The 17993-nt window shown below is 38.4% G+C and overlaps 1 protein-coding gene across 1 annotated transcript in view; it reads right to left on the reverse strand.

The window, feature by feature from the left end:
* Positions 1-17993, reverse strand: part of LOC146003054 (ras-specific guanine nucleotide-releasing factor 1-like) — a 501359-nt gene that overhangs the window by 59083 nt on the left and 424283 nt on the right. Inside the window, exon 10 of the mRNA XM_083141219.1 lies at positions 2565-2691. Within this exon, the coding sequence (XP_082997345.1) occupies positions 2565-2691 (127 nt within the window). The remainder of the gene's footprint in view (positions 1-2564; positions 2692-17993) is intronic.

Consider the following 17993-nt stretch of genomic DNA (forward strand, 5'->3'; position numbering starts at 1 on the left):
TTTGGAATATCTTGATTCTTGTACTAAATAGTGAGCCATGTCGATATACTTAGTGCACAGAAAGAATGGTTATAATATTAAAAAACAAAATAAAGGATCATTTTATAACCACATAGATTATACTACTTTTTGTCTTAGTAATATTGTGGATGTAAAGAGAGAAAAGAATTTGGAATAGGATCTGGCAACACTCAGGAGTGCCATTGGAGGACGGAGAGGAGACTGTTGCGGAACTGTTAGTGTTGCAGACTTTTTTCGAGATTGGTTGTTCTTTTGTGTGCGATCTTCGGTGTAAGTTGGCTGTTGTTTTTATGTGTGTGTTTAAGTGCATCAATGTTCTATAAAATAGAGTGTTATTTCTTGTGACTTAACTATTATTTTGCCTGTCCATGTGTGGGTTGTACTTTCGCCATTCACCTCTACTTGCTGTTCCGAGGTGAAACAAATCCAGTAAGGTTTGATTGAACATCACATTCGTTTGTACCTGTATCCGGTTACAATTTGCATATCAAACAGAACTTCCCTACAAGATATTTTGAACAAATGCAACTGACAGGGTGATTCAGAAGTGCTGGTACAAACTGTGAGGTGAAAAAGTACACATTAAGAGAAGAGAAAAATTGCAATCAACAAGGGACCGCAAATGAACAGTTTGTGAGAAAATGGAAATCACCGAAAGTTACAATCTGCGACTTACACGTGCTCATGTGCACTGTCGCACATCTGTCCACCAGGCGTATACTACTAGGTATACGTATACTACTAGGTGCTGCAGTACAACTAGTAGTAGAGAATCAAATAAAAAAAAAAGCACAGTGTATACTTAGAATGGTGGTTTTTAGCATATGTCAGGTGTTCTTTGCCACCTCTCAGCAATATTGTGTGTTGTAAACTGCAACTGTCCCCAACGTGGTTGGTTGTTGCAATATTAAGTAAAGAAATCCACAAGTGTCACTCAATGTAAGACTATATGCACCACTTATCTACAATCACCTTAAAACCGTATTTACGCATGTATAATGCAACCTGTTTTTTGATGGGGAAAAGCGACAAATAATTATATCTTGCATATAATACTCAGTGCAATTCAGGTTCAAGAAATGGCTTTCTGAGTTGTAGGCCGTAAAGCTGTAACTGTGCTGATCAAGGGCAAATTACATCAAACCTATTCAATGAGTCGATCTGCCCTATGTCCTTTAATTTTCTCGTTGATGCTTCTCCCTGTCTCTCCTATGTATTTGCTTGTACACCCAACGGCCAAAGAAACAGTAGGCGAATTGTCCATCACCATTTTCATTCGGTCTCAATTACTTGATATGATGGCAATGAATTGAAATAATGACTTCAATAAACAAAGAACAAAGACCAGAAGGAGGAGGGGAGGAAAGACAAGAAGAGTAGGTCACAGGATGGAGGGGAGGGGGAGAAACAGACAGCTATGACATCTGCAAGGTGGAAAAACCTGTTTGCCTAGGAGGAAATAAGGACTCAAGTTATTCATTCCTTAGAAGTGTACAATGACTAGCCACGTAAGTATCTTGGTGTAAGCTTGAAAAAGTTCTCGGAAACCAGGACGAAATGTCCCAGAAAAAATTAAAACCACTAAAAATAACTGTATTAGATTATTTTGCATTTTCAGAAAGTGGTTATGCGAGCATTTAAGAATAACATAGACACTCTTATATCTGTATATTTCTTGCAAACAGTTCATTTGCAGACACATGTTGACTGTGACTGCTTCTCCTAGTGTTTACTTTTTCACCCTTAGTTTGTACCATCACTTATCAATCACCTTGTATTAATCAAGTGATTGCTCAGAACGGGAGGGGAGGAGGACTAGAATGAGGGTTCAATACACCACATGAAATGTCAATGAAATAATACCACTAATAATAATACATCATGAAGAAATTACGGAAAATTTTCATGCAAGAAAAGTACATATAGTACTATGTATTTCAAAATAAGAAGATGATACATGTAGCATGTGCAAAATTAGAGAACTACTACATAACGCAGCAGCTAGGTAAAATTTTAGTACATAATTTATTTATTTATTACGTCTTGTTTATCATGACGAAGTTAAGGCTCTGTAGCCTTTTCTACCACTTAACCATATTTACATCGAAATTTATCATATGAAAATTAGAAAATAACAATTAAACCATTACATTAAAAGGGAAAACTTGAAAACAAAGATAGAAAAGTATAAAATTACAAAGAAAAAAACTACATACAGGAATTAAAAACTAACCTATACTCACGGGCATACAACAAAACACACACACATATAAAGAGTTTCAGTGTTTTTCTGCACTTAACTGTATTAAATTTGTCACTAGCATATAAGTTTGCTCTAATGTGCTATTTTTGTCCAGATATTTAACCTTTAATAATAATAATAATAATAATAATAAAGATTACAAAAATTAATCACAAATATTAAAAATATATACATACTAGTTACTATATATTGGTGAAGAATAACATGCTTATCAAGAATAAAAATTATCAATTTTATAAGATTGCTACAGTTAGTCTTGTAAATATATAATTTTACTTACCTAGTAGCTATAATAAGGTGATTGGAAAACAAGAAACACTGTCTTAAAGCTTCTTTTTCACTTCTAAAACTAGGCAGACGACTTCGTTGAGATCGTGACTTCTCTGATGGCACCTGAATTAAGCTACCTGGTCAAGAAGGAAAAAAACTGATAGAGAACATTCATAAAAATTACATAATCTTCTTTGCAAGACAAATTCAAATTTGTAATGATAAATGTACAAGAATAAATTGAGTTTGTAATGAATGAACAAATTAATGGAATGATCACAAGAAAGGTAGCACTGACACATGATTGAATGTTATACAGGGTGTTCTGCTTAGGTTTATAATAAAAACAAAAATTCGTAACTTTGAAAGAATTAGTTCGAATGACAAAGAGTTGACATCACTATGAAGAGTAACTCATGCCATGGTAGGTTGCGGACACGCAGGAGCTATAGAGTCGTCAAAACTGCCGAGATAGCATCAGTCACTATGTGGATGTCACAGCAGAAGGTGTCTTGTGATTTGTCAATTGTGGAATTGAAATCTGTACATGGACATGACATGGCCATCACTGTCACCGGACTTTACTGCAGTCCACTTTCTCTTGTGGGGTTTTAAGGACCAGGTGTATGTTACAAATGTTTGAGATCTGCCAGCTACGTGAAAGAATTCATGCTGGAATCAACAATGTGATGCCACAAATGCTAGAGAACGTATGCTCAGAGGTGGAACACCATTTAGGCATTTGCTGCACCACCAAATGTAAGCACGTTGAAGTGTACTAGGCATGTAACAAAACTTTCTGAATTTATGTTTGTACGTAAGAAGTTTTGGAAATAAATGATTGTAAGTAATCCTATGCGGAACACCCGGTATTTAAAACATAATTCAAAGGAGAATATATTTGTTAAGAGAAATTTCACACCAAAGTGACAAGTGACACATAACAAGTGGAATGTTGTAGCTTGCGATCCGAGAACTTCATACCATTAATGGTATTCAGTAGAGACCCATTAATTCAATATTCCATGTAATCCAAGGCAAAAAAAAGTCCTCTTCCCTGCCTTGGAGGTATCAACACAATATGTAGAACAACAGCTAGAGTCCACACCTACTGACAATATGCTGTTCAAACGATGGTACATTACTTCTTGGAAACTATGAAATGTCCTAAAGTAGTAGATACAATACTATTTCTTTAATGATCCATACTGTTTAACTATTTTTTTCCTTGAGTCACTGTTAACACTGTACTGAGCAATGTAAGTACAATAGTTGTAACATACTAGAGTACATGAAAAAAAGGATATACCATAAGATTTTTCACAAACTGAAGTTCTGTTACATTGTTGTTGTTTTTTCACCTCTTACAATTTTCCCTATGTTATTCCATACAGTCTGAGGTAATTTGAGGTAGTCTTGGTTTCAATCTGCCTTCAATTATTGGGATTCTACTGTATTCATGTTTACTCCAGTGTCTCCAATGAGTGGCTCTTTAACTCAAGCAGACACGTCCAAACTTGCAAATACATAGCCCCTTTACATGATACTGTAGGGTGAATTCCAGTCTACAAGTGCACTAATGAAATAAAGTTACGTTTAAAATTAAATTTTGAAACATGATTATACCATAATAATAAATTATATATAATTGAGATAAAGGAAAGAAAAATGACCCAGTCCGAGTGAAACAAGTTACAACTGACACATGCAGCTTGTTGTCTCAGTACCATACAGGAAGTAAAGTTGCATTTGCTCGTTTGCAAGTGACAAATGTTGCTCATCACTTGTCATTTTGGTCTGAAAGTTCTCTAAGAATCACTGACACCTGAAGTTTTATTGTGTACTGTTATCAGTTGGATATTAACAAAGTGAAAATCGAGAAAAAAAAATACGAAAACAGTTTTTGATGGTTGCTGCCAGTGGCAAAGCATGACCAAAATGCTGTTTACAGAAAGTCACTTATTAAAAATAACTAGTTACTTCAAATGAAAAGTAACTCTTAGTTACTTCAATCAAAAAGTAACTACTTTACAGTTACTTCAATATAAAAGTAACTCAGTTAGTTACTTCAATCAAAAAGTAACTACTTTACAGTTACTTCAATTGAAAAGTAACTCAATTACTTCAATCAAAAAGTAACTACTTTACAGTTACTTCAATTGAAAAGTAACTTTGTAGTTACTTCAATCAAAAAGTACCTGTTACAGTTACTTCATTCAAAAAGTAGCTGAGTTACAGTTACTTGAAACAAAAAGAAACTCAGTGGCAGTTACTTCATAACTTGTATAATGTTCCATGCATGAACTGAATACAAACCCAGAAACCTCTGACTGTAAGCAACCCCAGTCTCATCCAGAATCTGGATTCCGTATTAGAAGAATGTTCAGTGTTAGTGCAAACACAACAACTACATATCATATTTACAAGTTGAGTATTCTAATGAAATTCCTTGATTTTTCAAAAGTTTTCCTAGATTTTCAGTGGTAATCAATCCTAAGAAATAAAACTAGACTAGTTATATGAGGAGGAACAAAATAATTAAAGATGGTGAAATAATTCTCTAACATGAAAACATCATGGGCCCCGATAGGATAGTGGTAACATTCCCACCTTTTAATCAAGGGGTTCCGGGTTCAATGATTGATGGAGGCTCACAGTGGTTTGGATCATACTTTAAACTGTAGGTCCAGTCCCAATTAGCCTATATGTACATAAAGTGAACTAACAAACTCAATGAAAACAACATGAGCATGCAATGCAAAATGCAAAAGATGATTGCTTTAAGTCTAAGATAGATCTAATGAGGACTGGACCTACAGTTTAAAGTGGGATCTTAACCACTGTCTGTGCTCCAAATGGTAAATGAACCTGAGACCCCTCGATTACACAGTGAATATGCAATGCAATTCTCCATTGTTAACCGACACTTCTACATAAAAAAGATTTGCAACATTATGATGGTTGTCTTCAGTTGTCAAAGCATCCACCATGCTTACCAGACCTGTCATTTTGTACCTGTCTCCCTATTTCAATAAATAACAAAATATGCTGAAAGCCATTATACAACATGGAAGTCAATACTTAACATCTTACAATTCTGGTACATTTGAGAAGTGATTTCCAATAATAGTTCAAACATATAAATAAGAACTGCACAAGAAGTTGACCACTGTAGTAATAGTTCTGCCAGCAATCTTGTAGCTCTTGAGGTGACCATGGTTGTCGAATACATTGAACAACTGACCCATGATCCCTCCACCGAAGTCTCCAGTTTTAAATCCTGGCCTGAGGATGGGTGTTTTTATGAATGGTCCCTTCACCAATTTCATCCAATACCATTCATCCTCATCAATGGGATGATTAGGTAAATTGGCAGAAAAGCAATACATACCAATGCAAATGTGCTCTTTTTTTTCTATTTCAGTTACCTAATATCACATTTCGAGTAGGGATGGGCACAAAATCAGGATAACGGATATCTGGATTTCAATTAATCTGATATTCATTTCAGATGATGAATAATCTGGATATCTGGATATCCAAATATCTGGATAGTACACATTTGATGAAGAATTTATCGAAAATCTGTACAGTGAATACAAACATGCTAAATAAAAGAATATGTGGATATCCCGTAAAACAAATAAATGATAAAACCATCCAGATAATGCACACATTTGGATATCCAATCATTTTGGATAATCCAAATATCTGGATAATCCAAATATCTGGATAATCCAAACATCCAGATAATTCAGATATCTGAATATCTCATATCCAGTGGCTACTGCACCATGGAAGCAGAGGTAAAAGGTCACACTATCCCATGTGCACTGCAGCAGGGGCAGCTTAAGGGTGACCTAGGCAATTGCCCGGGGTGCTGCTTTCGACAGGTGCCAAACCAGAGCAACCCCCTTCACTAACACTGAAACCTTATTTTTGATTATATACATGTGGGTACTTGTTTTGAGAGAGTTGGATTTGTGTAGACAAAAATTAATTGAAGTTACTGCTGCATAACATAGTAAATATTGCAAAATCATGTAGCACTTTAAGATATTACTGTTACTTTCATACCATTATTTAGGTATTAAATAAATACATACTACAATAACAGTATTACTTAAGATATTTAAAAAATAAGCCTATTAGCCTCTTTATCCTCATTAAAATTGTAAATATTTTTTTTATTGAGGGGTAGTGAAAAGTAGGACAGGCAGGGTGGGAAGTTAGAAGGGTAGAAATTAGGGGGGGCAGTGGCATGCCTAGGATTTTTGAAAGAGGGGGTTACATAAACTTTTTTTTAGTAGTTAGTCATCATTTTACATACTTTCCTGCCTTTGACAGTCTTCTTTTTTACTAGGACAAAAGGGGGGTATTTACCCCAAATAAACCCCCTTGGGCACGCCACTGGGGGGAGGCACCAGAAACCCACCTTGCCCAGGTGAAAAATTTATGTTGAGCCACTTCTGCACTGCATCATGCCGTGAAGGAACACAGGGTACATGGGGACAGGATGGAGGTGATGTAATCAACACCATTTTCCAGTCATCTTTATCTGCTAGGGTTCCTTTGGTACTTGTTGATTAGAAGCTGGGTGAGCACCAGAGCCACTTTATACAGGGGCATATTCAGTAAGATCACCCACTGGGTCTCCTGGACCTATGAATGTCTTAACACTGGTAGACTGATAAGCTACAGTAGTTATGGAATATAAAAAAGTAAAGTGCTCCCCTGTGCTTTGCACCATGCCATCAAGGCATATAGGGGGTGTGCAGTTAGGGCCCCACACTTTCTTGATAAAGGCCGACAGTGGGGGTGATGTGATCAGCACCATGCTCCTGGCTGCCTTTATGCCCCAGTTTCCTCCAGGTACCCACTTTCTACGATGCTGGATGGGTGCTGGAGCCACTTGAACAGGTGGAAAAAAAATCCAGGTTCTCCCCCGCCAGGGATCGGACCCAGGTCTCTTGCATGGTAGTCAAGACACCCTAACGACAGCGCTACCGCAGCTTCTATCTTCAGTTATGGAATATACATAGTAGAAATTCTCTATGTAAAATATGATTTCAATATTTGCTACATTGTAATTTTTTAAAAAATAATTATTTTGCAAGAAAGTATTATATTTAGTGTTTGTAGAATTTTAGTTACTACAAAGCGATACTGTTTTCATTATAAAAATGTTAAAATTGATGTAACATTGTCAAAACCATGGATAATGTAATCCCTAAAGATCAATCAATCATTCCATCCAAGTGGTTCAAGTGTCAAATCAGCCTCATGTGTTGCTGTAGGAGGTAATATTGTCTTATAGTCAATGATGGCACTACAGGGGAAGGGGGACAGTTAACATCCTAGTAGACCCAAGTTATGCCACTTACATGTGAATTTCCTCCATTTGCTTCACCACTGTTTTATTTATATATTGTCACTGGCCACACCACTTCTTTTTAGGAGGTCTTGATTGAAAATATCTAGAGCATTACTTTAGTTGTTTCAGAGGGGTGAATTTTACAGTCAACTCAACTAAATTTCAATTTTACAGTCAACTCAACTAAATTTTTCTCTCATACTATGTCTTTAGAATTGTTGCTAGAATTAGCTTTCAGTGTTTTTCAGATGCCCTACATGTTTTAACTGAAATAAAGATTGTGTGTTTGGTTATTCCAACAAACTCACCAGCAATCCAAATATTTAGTTTATCTACCATACTGGGTTGAGCAACATTCACTTAAAGCTCATTGATGACTTTGCTACACATAAGGAAGGTTCTACACATTCTCAGCCTTGGCTCCCTCAGTTTCCTTTCCTTTGTGGGTGTTGCATGGATTCATTCTTAAATAAACTTGAGCAGGTCCAGGACATTGCCCTCAGTTTTATACAGTTACAGGTACTATCGGCGATTGGGTTCAAAAACTGGGGGAGCAAGAACAGTTTACTTTCCCTTAGTAGATAAGGTTTAGCATAGTGTAGTGGCAAAAGTGGGGGCAACCGCCCCACGACCCCCTAATCGCTGCCACTCGTTACAGGTATTGTAATAGAAAAATTAATTACCGCCAGGAGAATCTGGAATATGAAGTGCCTTCATTAAATTCCATTGCATATACAACTGGTCTCGGCTACATTTTTTTTACAGCTTCTATGTTTATTTTGTGCCTTCCGGCAGTATTCGAAATACGAAACATATTGGCGACAGAGTTCAGTCATTTAATCACTGTGTTTACGGTATGTCAGTAACATGGTATGTTATTGTATAATAAATTTTAAGCATAAAGATATACCATATCGGTTCCCGTAGCATGTCGAACGTTGCCAGCAAATCTTGGAAACATTCAAGTACAACATGTACATTTATACTAACTCGATTTGCTGCAGTTAGAAGAGCAGCATCCCTAACAAGTATAGTGGACCATATATAGCGGGTGACATTTACTACCCACTGATCTGGCTGCAACCTTCGCACATTCACTGGCGAGCAGGCTCACGTACTTTCACGAAAGGTTAAAAGTGAAAGTAAGATGGGTAACAAGTTATAAAAATCAAAACACGGTACATGGACACGCAAAGGGGCAATTTATTTTCAGATATTATCTAGGATCTGGAAATAGGTGAACGTGCCTAGGACACCTTGATCGACGTTTGAAAGCACGAAAGGGAAGAAAAGAGTACACCAAATCTACGAACGACAGAGACAGGACAGTGATTCTAACCAAACAGTGCTGTCAAATAATGCACTAGTTTTGCATTTTCCTCAACATTACGTGCAAAACATAAACAACATGGGTCTACCTGTATTCACCAACTTGTTGAGCTTAAGATGGCTTCCCCATGCAAGTGCGTACACAAAGTCTGATTCTGTGGTTTATTTTATCACCGATTCGGGATTCAGCCATAGGACACCTGGTGACAAGCGAATGAACTTCGTGCTCCCGCTCGGACGCGAAGATCAATACTATCATTGGACACTAATGCCACCTGTTAACGATAGCGTGACTTCATTACGAAAACACGCGAAAAACATAGCTTGCCAAAGTAAAGTGATTAAGGAAGAAAGTAAACGCTCCTCGGGAAAGAAGTACTTCGCTCTCGATATATAAAACCGCCTGCAAACACCGGAGAGATGCACTTAAAGTGCTTCGATCTTCCGTCAAAATCGGAGAGGAGATTTTTCGCAGTGATATTTTGTTCGCTCAATCTCCCACTTCTGCTTGACACTTCATCGCTCAAAATGATGTTTTCTTTCAAGTCATCAATCATTACGTTCGGCATCCGAACCGACCATCAGTAAAGCATGTTGATTTTGCAGAAAGTTAAATGTGATTTTGAAATCAGAAATTAAAAGGATCCTTTAGATATTTTGGGGCAGTCGACAGTGAGAACTGTGACGGGAAATTTCTATTACATTTTATTTCCGAAATGGGTCAACCTTTTGAGTTTGACATAACGAAAACAAAAATCGGCCCTTTGAAGTTCGGATAATATTTTCTCAATTATTAAATTTCCAGAATTAAAATTTAATAGAATTTAGTATTAACATTGGGAAGATATTTAGGCAATTTCCTCTATTCTAGTAAGGTTGTTCTCATCATAATAGCAAGGGACCATGTTGATTGATTGATTTGGTTTATTTTACTTCGCTTTTCTTTCACTTTTGGCTAATCGCAAAAATTAAATTGATGATGGGAAACCTACAAAGAATACCCATGTCCAGGCTTGGATTCGAAACTGTGGCCCCTGGTGGGAGAAGTGGCGCCCAGGGCCTCGCGTCCCTTGGAGCTCATTTTTAAAGAAATGTAATAAATAGAAGTGAGAAAAATAGATTGAAGGAGATAATGAAACTAAAACAATCTCGTTTTATCCGGCTTTAAATTCTAATTTAAAACTGCAATTTGAATGAAACTTCAAATATTTAGTATTTTAAATAAACCTAAGCAGTCTAATTCTAGGATATTCAGGAAGCCAAAAAACAACACTGGCGCCATCTCTTAGAAAGGTTGATAAGCGTAACACAATTTTTGGCTTAACTTAGCGGTTCGAGAACATAGCAGGCCCGTAGCCAGGCAGGGACCGGGGGGGGGGGGCTGAGCCCCCTGGACCTGCCGTCAGCCCCTCCTTGACATTAGATAAAACTATTTTGTAATTTGTTTCCAGTGAAGAGTGGAAATGTAAACAGTTCACAACTTTAAGGACAAATCCACAGAACATGAACAGCAGCTATTACATTCGCTCATCTTGTTTATGAGCAGAAGTCTAAATAGCTGCAAATATTTAGAAGATTATCTAGACTTTGTAAGTTCTTTCAAAATGGAGCTTCTTTATCTGTACCTTCACTGTCCCTGTTGTGATCTCCCGTTTGGACAGAAATCTGTGACTTCGATGTCATCATGCAAATTCCCTTCGCATCTGCATCAAAGGTTAACAGCTCGCAAGTTTTGAGAACGAAGGGGAGTGTCATTGCTTCGGCGGGGGTGAAATGTACTGTAGGCAATGTGATTGAATATTGTGCGTTTTTTGTGTGTGATATACATATCTGTATAACCTAAAGTAGTATTTAGTGTGTAGTGGGTGGTCCCCAAAATGTGCGCCGTGGCTGGGTTTTAGGGGTGCCGCGAAATGTTACATTAATTTCACTGAAATGATTATATTGTTCCAAATATTTGCTTATTTAGTACCTTTTACATGTAAAATGTTTCTGAATTTGAAATATGTAAATATGTGCATATTTTTTTAACTAAGGCAAGCAACCTAACCACACTAATTGGGCGTTGCATGTGCAAGTTGGGCCCACATTCTGACTAGGGCGCCGCGGAAAAATCTTGAAACACTACGGGCGCCGTGAAAGGAAAAAGTTTGGGAACGGATGATTTCAGTATCAATAAATTAACACTTCAAGAAATTGTTTAAAAGATGTATAAATATGTAGTATCTGTATGATATTTATAAATTTTATATAAGTTAATGACCCCCCCCCCCACACACACACACATCTTCATTTAATACTGTTATTTTTTTGTAAAATGGACTTGGTTTACAAGGCTCCCCTTATAACCCGTGAGCCACCACTGGAGATCAATTCTAGCTACGGGCCTGGAACATAGAGAAACATTATCCACAGGAGGAACAACAGAAAATTCAGGAAATTTTATAGAGTTGACGAAATTGCTTTCGAAATGTAACTAATTACTACAAGAACATTGAGACATATACAATAAAATAAGGTTCACAATCATGTGCGTCCGGAAGGGGGGCAAGGGGGGCGTGCCCCCGGAAAATGAAAGTCAACTAAATATATTTGACACATATAATTTCATTTCAGCCACAATAATATGTGTTAATTAATGAACGAACATGATAAATTCAAATTTAAGCAATGTTTTTTGAGGGAACATTACTATTGGGGAAAATGTGGCTTCTTGGCCCCCCTGGAAAAAATATCATCCTTGCCCCTCCCTGGAAAAAATCCTGCGGACATCCATGTTCACAATTATTATGTACGTTTTGAAATTCAAAATGAACTGATACAAGTAATGAGCAAGAAAGTCGAAATGACAACATTAAAAAAAATATATAGCTAAGTCCAGAGATTTATTAAGTTCACGTTCAGTTTCAACATTTACTTTCTTTAAATTCGAATTTTTCTTTTACATCCGAGATTATTGTGCAAAGGTCAACTAGAGTTGGCACATCTGTTATCATGTTAACTACTTCTAGATTTCTAAATTTTGAGCACAACAATGCTCAACATTCAACATTAATTGTTCATTGTTGAAGATCTTTACAGTAGCTATGAAACTACATCCAAGAACTGACGGTCCGACACGTATAAGAATTCTATTCTACTTTTTGCTGAAGGTAAAAGTTCTTTAATAACGGATTTCCATTCAAAAGTGAAGAGATGTTCACAGCTGCAGGATACTACGTAAGTTTTTGAATTTTATTATTTTCAATCGCTTTTCTGTAATTTCTGGCTAATAGCCAACTGGCGGATGAGTGATGATGTGATTAAATTAATGAAAGGACATTTACAAGGACACCCATGTCCATATCGAGATACGAACCCGGAACTTCGGTGGTAAGATCGACTTAACACGCTCGGCCACCGAGCCTGCGTGTTTATAATATTACTGCTACATTGATTTGGCTTATTTTATGAAGATGACTGGACACTCGCCAGGCAAAGCCAAGACCTTTTTTAATGCTGGATTTGTTCAAATGTGTTTGTCTAAAATAGATAAACTCTGTAGGTAACAGGTCTTACCAAGGCTTGCAAACCAGATTTCAGTTTAGTGAACTTACAGAGTCCCATTGCCACTGCTGTCTAGCTTCCTAGATTAGATGCCAGGGTGAATGCTAGTTAATCTCTCTATCTACTATTTTCATTGTTGACAGTAGCTTATTGTATAGTGGGATTTACCTAAAGTAACTTGGAGTCTCGCGGTAACATGATTAAGCCTTGTTTCCATATTAAATACACTGCAGTTGCTATACTACAGTTTTATTACAAACTAACTGATTACTCGGCGTTACCCGGGTGATTAATGAATTCTGACTATAGCGTAAAATGTAACTAATTTTATTTACAGGTATTTAAAAATATAAGTACAGTATACAAATTATAAAGTAACATCTTTTACAAATGCACTATAATATAAATTTAACAACAATTTATGAACAAAATTTTTATTTCCACCTCCAAGAGCAAGAATAAATCAATTAAACGGCATTGGGAATGTCACTATTAATCTTAGCGACCCCGAAAACTATGGAGTCCACACTAATATCGGTCGTTTTAGAGTATTTTTACAAGTCACCCCATTTCAACCCCCGCCCCTAGGGGTGCCAGACGTGTCTTGGAGTTGAACGGCATTTGGAGTGTCACTATTAATCTTAGCGACCCTGACAACTATGGATTTCACACAAATATCGGTTGTTTTTTGATTATTTTTACATGTCACCCCCTTCCCACCCACACCCCTAAGGGTGCCTCGGGTGTCTTGGAGTTAAATGGCATTGGAAGTGTCACTATTCATCTTAGCGACCCCGAAAACAATGGATTCCACTAATATCGGTCGTTTTACATGTCATCCCCTTCCCTAGGGGTGCCAGGAGTGTCTTAGAGTTGAACCACACTGGGAGTGTCTCTACTCATCTTAGCGACCAAGAAAACTATGGATTCCACACTAATATCGGTCGTTTTCGATTATTTTTACATGTCACCCCCTTCCCGCCCCCACCCATGGGGGTGCCAGGGGTGTCTTACACCCACAGTATTTCTTTCCACATTGTAAGTCATATGTGTACCAAATTTGGTCATCGTGAATGTCACCAATTAGCTTAGCGACTCCGAAAACTATGGATTCGACACTAATCTTGGTCATTTTTGACATTTTAATTTTCACCCCTCTCACCCCCCCCCCCCATCCCGATAGGAGATGAACTTTGAGTTGAACGGCATTGGGAGTGTCACTATTCATCTTAGCGACTCCGAAAACTACGGATTCCACACTAACATCGGACGTTTTCGATTATTTTTACATGTCATCCCCCTTCCCCACCCCCAGGGGTGCCAGGGGTGTCTCACCCCCACAGTATTTCCTTCCAGATTGCAAGTGATACGTGTACCAAGTTTGGTTGAAATCGCTCCAGGCGTTCGAGAGTTATGCTGGAACACACATACACACACACATACATCCATTAAGATTAAAATCACTTTAGACGTTACGTTCCACACCGTATAACTCATGGATTCTTGTTATTCGGATGGCAAGTAGAACTGTAGGACCGCTCCCGATAAGGTTGTTCCCTACCTGTTAGGTAGGAGACGTCATGGAAGTTCCTCCTAGGACAATGATTGAGCCTCTGCGTTGACTCTCTATACTAGGTGTGATAGTACATGACGTTTTCCGAGCTAGTACGAGTTCTTCAGCTCTGGAGTATTGCTGGGTGAGGAAGGTCCTACGTTTGCTCAGCATTCACCACTGTTCTTATAGGGTAAATACCCTAATATGAGACTTGTCCTAATATGAGACCCTACGGGTATGGCGTGAAGGAGGTGCTTCCGCCAAGCGGAAAGAATTGGAACGTGTCCTTTGCGATACGTGGAAACATCAGAGCGAGTTTGGTGCGCGAGCTGTAAACGTGTCGTTTGTTTTGTCAGCGTTCCGAAGTATATGGAGTACCTGTTTAAAACTTCCACCAATGAAGTAAGGTATGTGCAATACTTTCCTCTGTGGATACGTTAGAGACGAAAGAGTAGATCTTTCCAACGAGAGTAGTGTGCATTGTGCACGTGATATTATCATCGAACACGACATGATTTGCTGTAATGGCGGTCGTGCCCTAATATGACACCCGAGTGGTGCCCTTTTATGAGATACGTATCTCATATTGGGATAAACTGTCCACCTTCGGAATTAGTATTGTAAGAAACCGGATTATATCCCTGCAACAGACATATCTTCAGAGGCCATGATTTCTCCATCCACGTGACGAACGACGACAACGTACAGAGCCTGCCTCTTGCTTCTACGTCTGGCTCACCATCGCAACCTGCAAGCGAGCATCATGGCGAACCCTCAACTATCGCTGGACAATCCAGGACGTCCCCTTCCACATCTTCTTCATCTGTGAGGTATGGAGACGTGCAGACTAATGTCTCACCAACAGACATTCGACCATTCCCTTCATTGCAGCCCAGGTCGTCGAGAGGAAGGAGGGGATCAGCTTGTGCAGTCACTTCATCCCCTTACAGAAATCAGTTAATGGGGAACGTCAACAATAGGCCTACTGGAAAGAAAGGGAAACGACAGCAACAGAAAGGAATGGAGAGGAAAAAAAAGAAGAAACAGAAGACACCCAGTTATGATGAATCAGAAGCAAGTGAATATCTCTACACTTCCTCTGATGAAGATCTTCCTCGGGACAATGCTGATGCAGAGTGTTTATTTTGTGGTTGTTTTTTTTAGTGAGGACAAGCATGGAGAAAAATGAGCGAAATGCAGTGGTGAATGTCGCCGATTGGCTCACGAGGACTGTGGTGTCACCGATCCTTATTTTATGTGTCGTATGTGTTCTCAGAGACGTTAAACTAGAGTCATGATACATACCTTAAACAGCCATATTTTGTTCTACAGGGTGATCGAAAAGTCCCCGAACCCAAACTTCAAAAACAATTTTCGCCGGTCGTTATTATGATAATGTCAAAATTTCTGTGGAAGCTGGTTTGCGAGGGTCTTGGCTGTACACGACACAAGAGATGGCGCTGGCGAGTGGCGCTAGCAGTCGTGGCGAGGAAATGAACTACGAGCAGTGCTGGTAACAAAATAATCACGCCAGTTGCAAGGATGAGTTTGTCGGTGGAGGAGGATTTTTTTCGAAAACCGAGTGATCTCTATTGTGTACCAGGACATTATACAGCAGTTTATCGCGCTTTTGTACGCCGGTGAACGAGATGTGTGGTTACAACAAGACGGGGCAACATGCCATACGTCCAATGTCACCATGGCAGTTCTGCGTGAAATTTTTGATGACCGCTTGATTTCATCAGGGCTTTGGCCAGCAAGATCACCTGATTTAACCACACCCGATTTTTTCTTGTGGGGTCACAGTTTAGGTTAACTGTTGGTTTGGTTTACCTGATTATTTTGTTACCAGCACTGCTCATAGTTTATTTCCTCGCCACAACTGCTAGTGCCACTCGCCAGCGCCATCTCTTTTGTCATGTACAGCCAAGACCCTCGCAAACCAGCTTCCACAGAAATTTTGACATTATCATAATAACGACCGGCGAAACAAATTTTTGAAGTTTGGGTTCGGGGACTTTTCGATCACCCTATATTATCAGGTATGTACGTACGACATTTGTAGATGAGTTTTCATATATTCATTTCCAGTGGCGAAGCGTGGTGTCTCTGGAAGGGTAGGCACAGGAGTGTGAGTTCGTGTTGTTATGGGTGCGACTTTTTTAAATTTAAAAAATATAACCTTTAAAGTTATTTTTGAAAATGTAACAACATATTCTTGCATCTATCAACGTACCTGAATGATGTACCTCTTGATCTTGACTCGTAAATCGCATTTCTTGATTTTATTGTAAATTGATGCTTTAGATAATAATAAGAATAATAATAAGAATAATAATAATAATAATAATATAATAATCTTTATTTATTCATCCGTTGACCCATTTTGCATGGATATGAATGTCATTCGAATGGCAGTCCTGAATGTAACGATGCCCCTTCTTTCTTCCTATGCCCGTTAATAGGCTTTTATGCTTGTTTTTTTTAGCATATTCGAATCTCGACCTGCGCATGGATGTTTCCGAGTGTCCATTCGTCAATTTCATCATATCAACACTCTTCCCCATCTTTGCAAATTAGCAAAAAGTGGTACAAAAAGCGAAGTAAAAAGAACAACAAATCAATCAAAGAACAATAAAAAAAATGAACTAAAATAAAAAAAGATAAAATATAACAAAAGAACAACAACGCAACAGGAGTTAATCGAGAAACAAATGAAAACTGTGATGGAAACATTTTTTTCACCCTCGGAACAAGTTGTCTTTGCCATTCTACCCTCACCTTCCCTTTCCCCTCGTTGGACACCCCGCGCTGGACAGAAACAGATGTGAAGCCCAGTTTGTACCGCGTGTCCAGTGTTGCCAACCTCCCAATCAGGAAAAGTGTGCTGATTAAACTCTTAAATTTTGCTAAATGCAACTATTGTGCTCGGTTGACTTAGGTCTTAAGTTCATTTTATGCACCTATTTTGGGGGCAGTTGTGATGTGAACATGCGTTGTTGATTAGTTAAACAATATTGGTAATTTCCCCCATTAAATTAATTACAATGGTTTAACCAATATAATTGGTTCAATCGCTTGAAAAAGTTTGAGAAAATTCGACGACTACAAAAGGCGGCGGCTTGTTTTATCTGTGACCCCAACTTTCTAGCAATTTCCTTCAATCAAATGTTCCTCGTGAGCTAAGTAAGGAAAGATAGAGAAAAGATGAAAAGAAGACGGCGGACCAGATGTGGCTGGATCGACATGCTACCTTTTGTTTGAAACAAATAAGATCTGCGATTTTTTCTAAATTTATTTTTTCAAAATATATTCCTCTGACTTCAATTTATCTGTCTTCCAGGGGCGCATGTTTATAGATGATGCTATATTTTACTATTATCCCAAACACAGGGTGCCAGGTGCCAACAAAGTTCAAATTGTACTACGTTTAGCACAATTATGCTAGTGTTGGCATCACTGCGTGAGGCCGGACTCACTAGCCCCGTTCGGCGGGCCAGACAACTTCAAGTCGCCTTGAAGATCTTGCACGTTTAGCGTTCGGCGGGCGGAAGTTGACGTCACGTCTTACAGAGTGAAAGCGTCCGGCAATTCAGACGGCTTACAGCCATCTTGCAGCTGGAGAAAGTCAAGGA

This window comes from Lepisma saccharinum, chromosome 19 (assembly GCF_977018435.1).
Source record: "Lepisma saccharinum chromosome 19, izLepSacc3.1, whole genome shotgun sequence".
Classification (NCBI taxonomy): Eukaryota; Metazoa; Arthropoda; class Insecta; order Zygentoma; family Lepismatidae; genus Lepisma; species Lepisma saccharinum.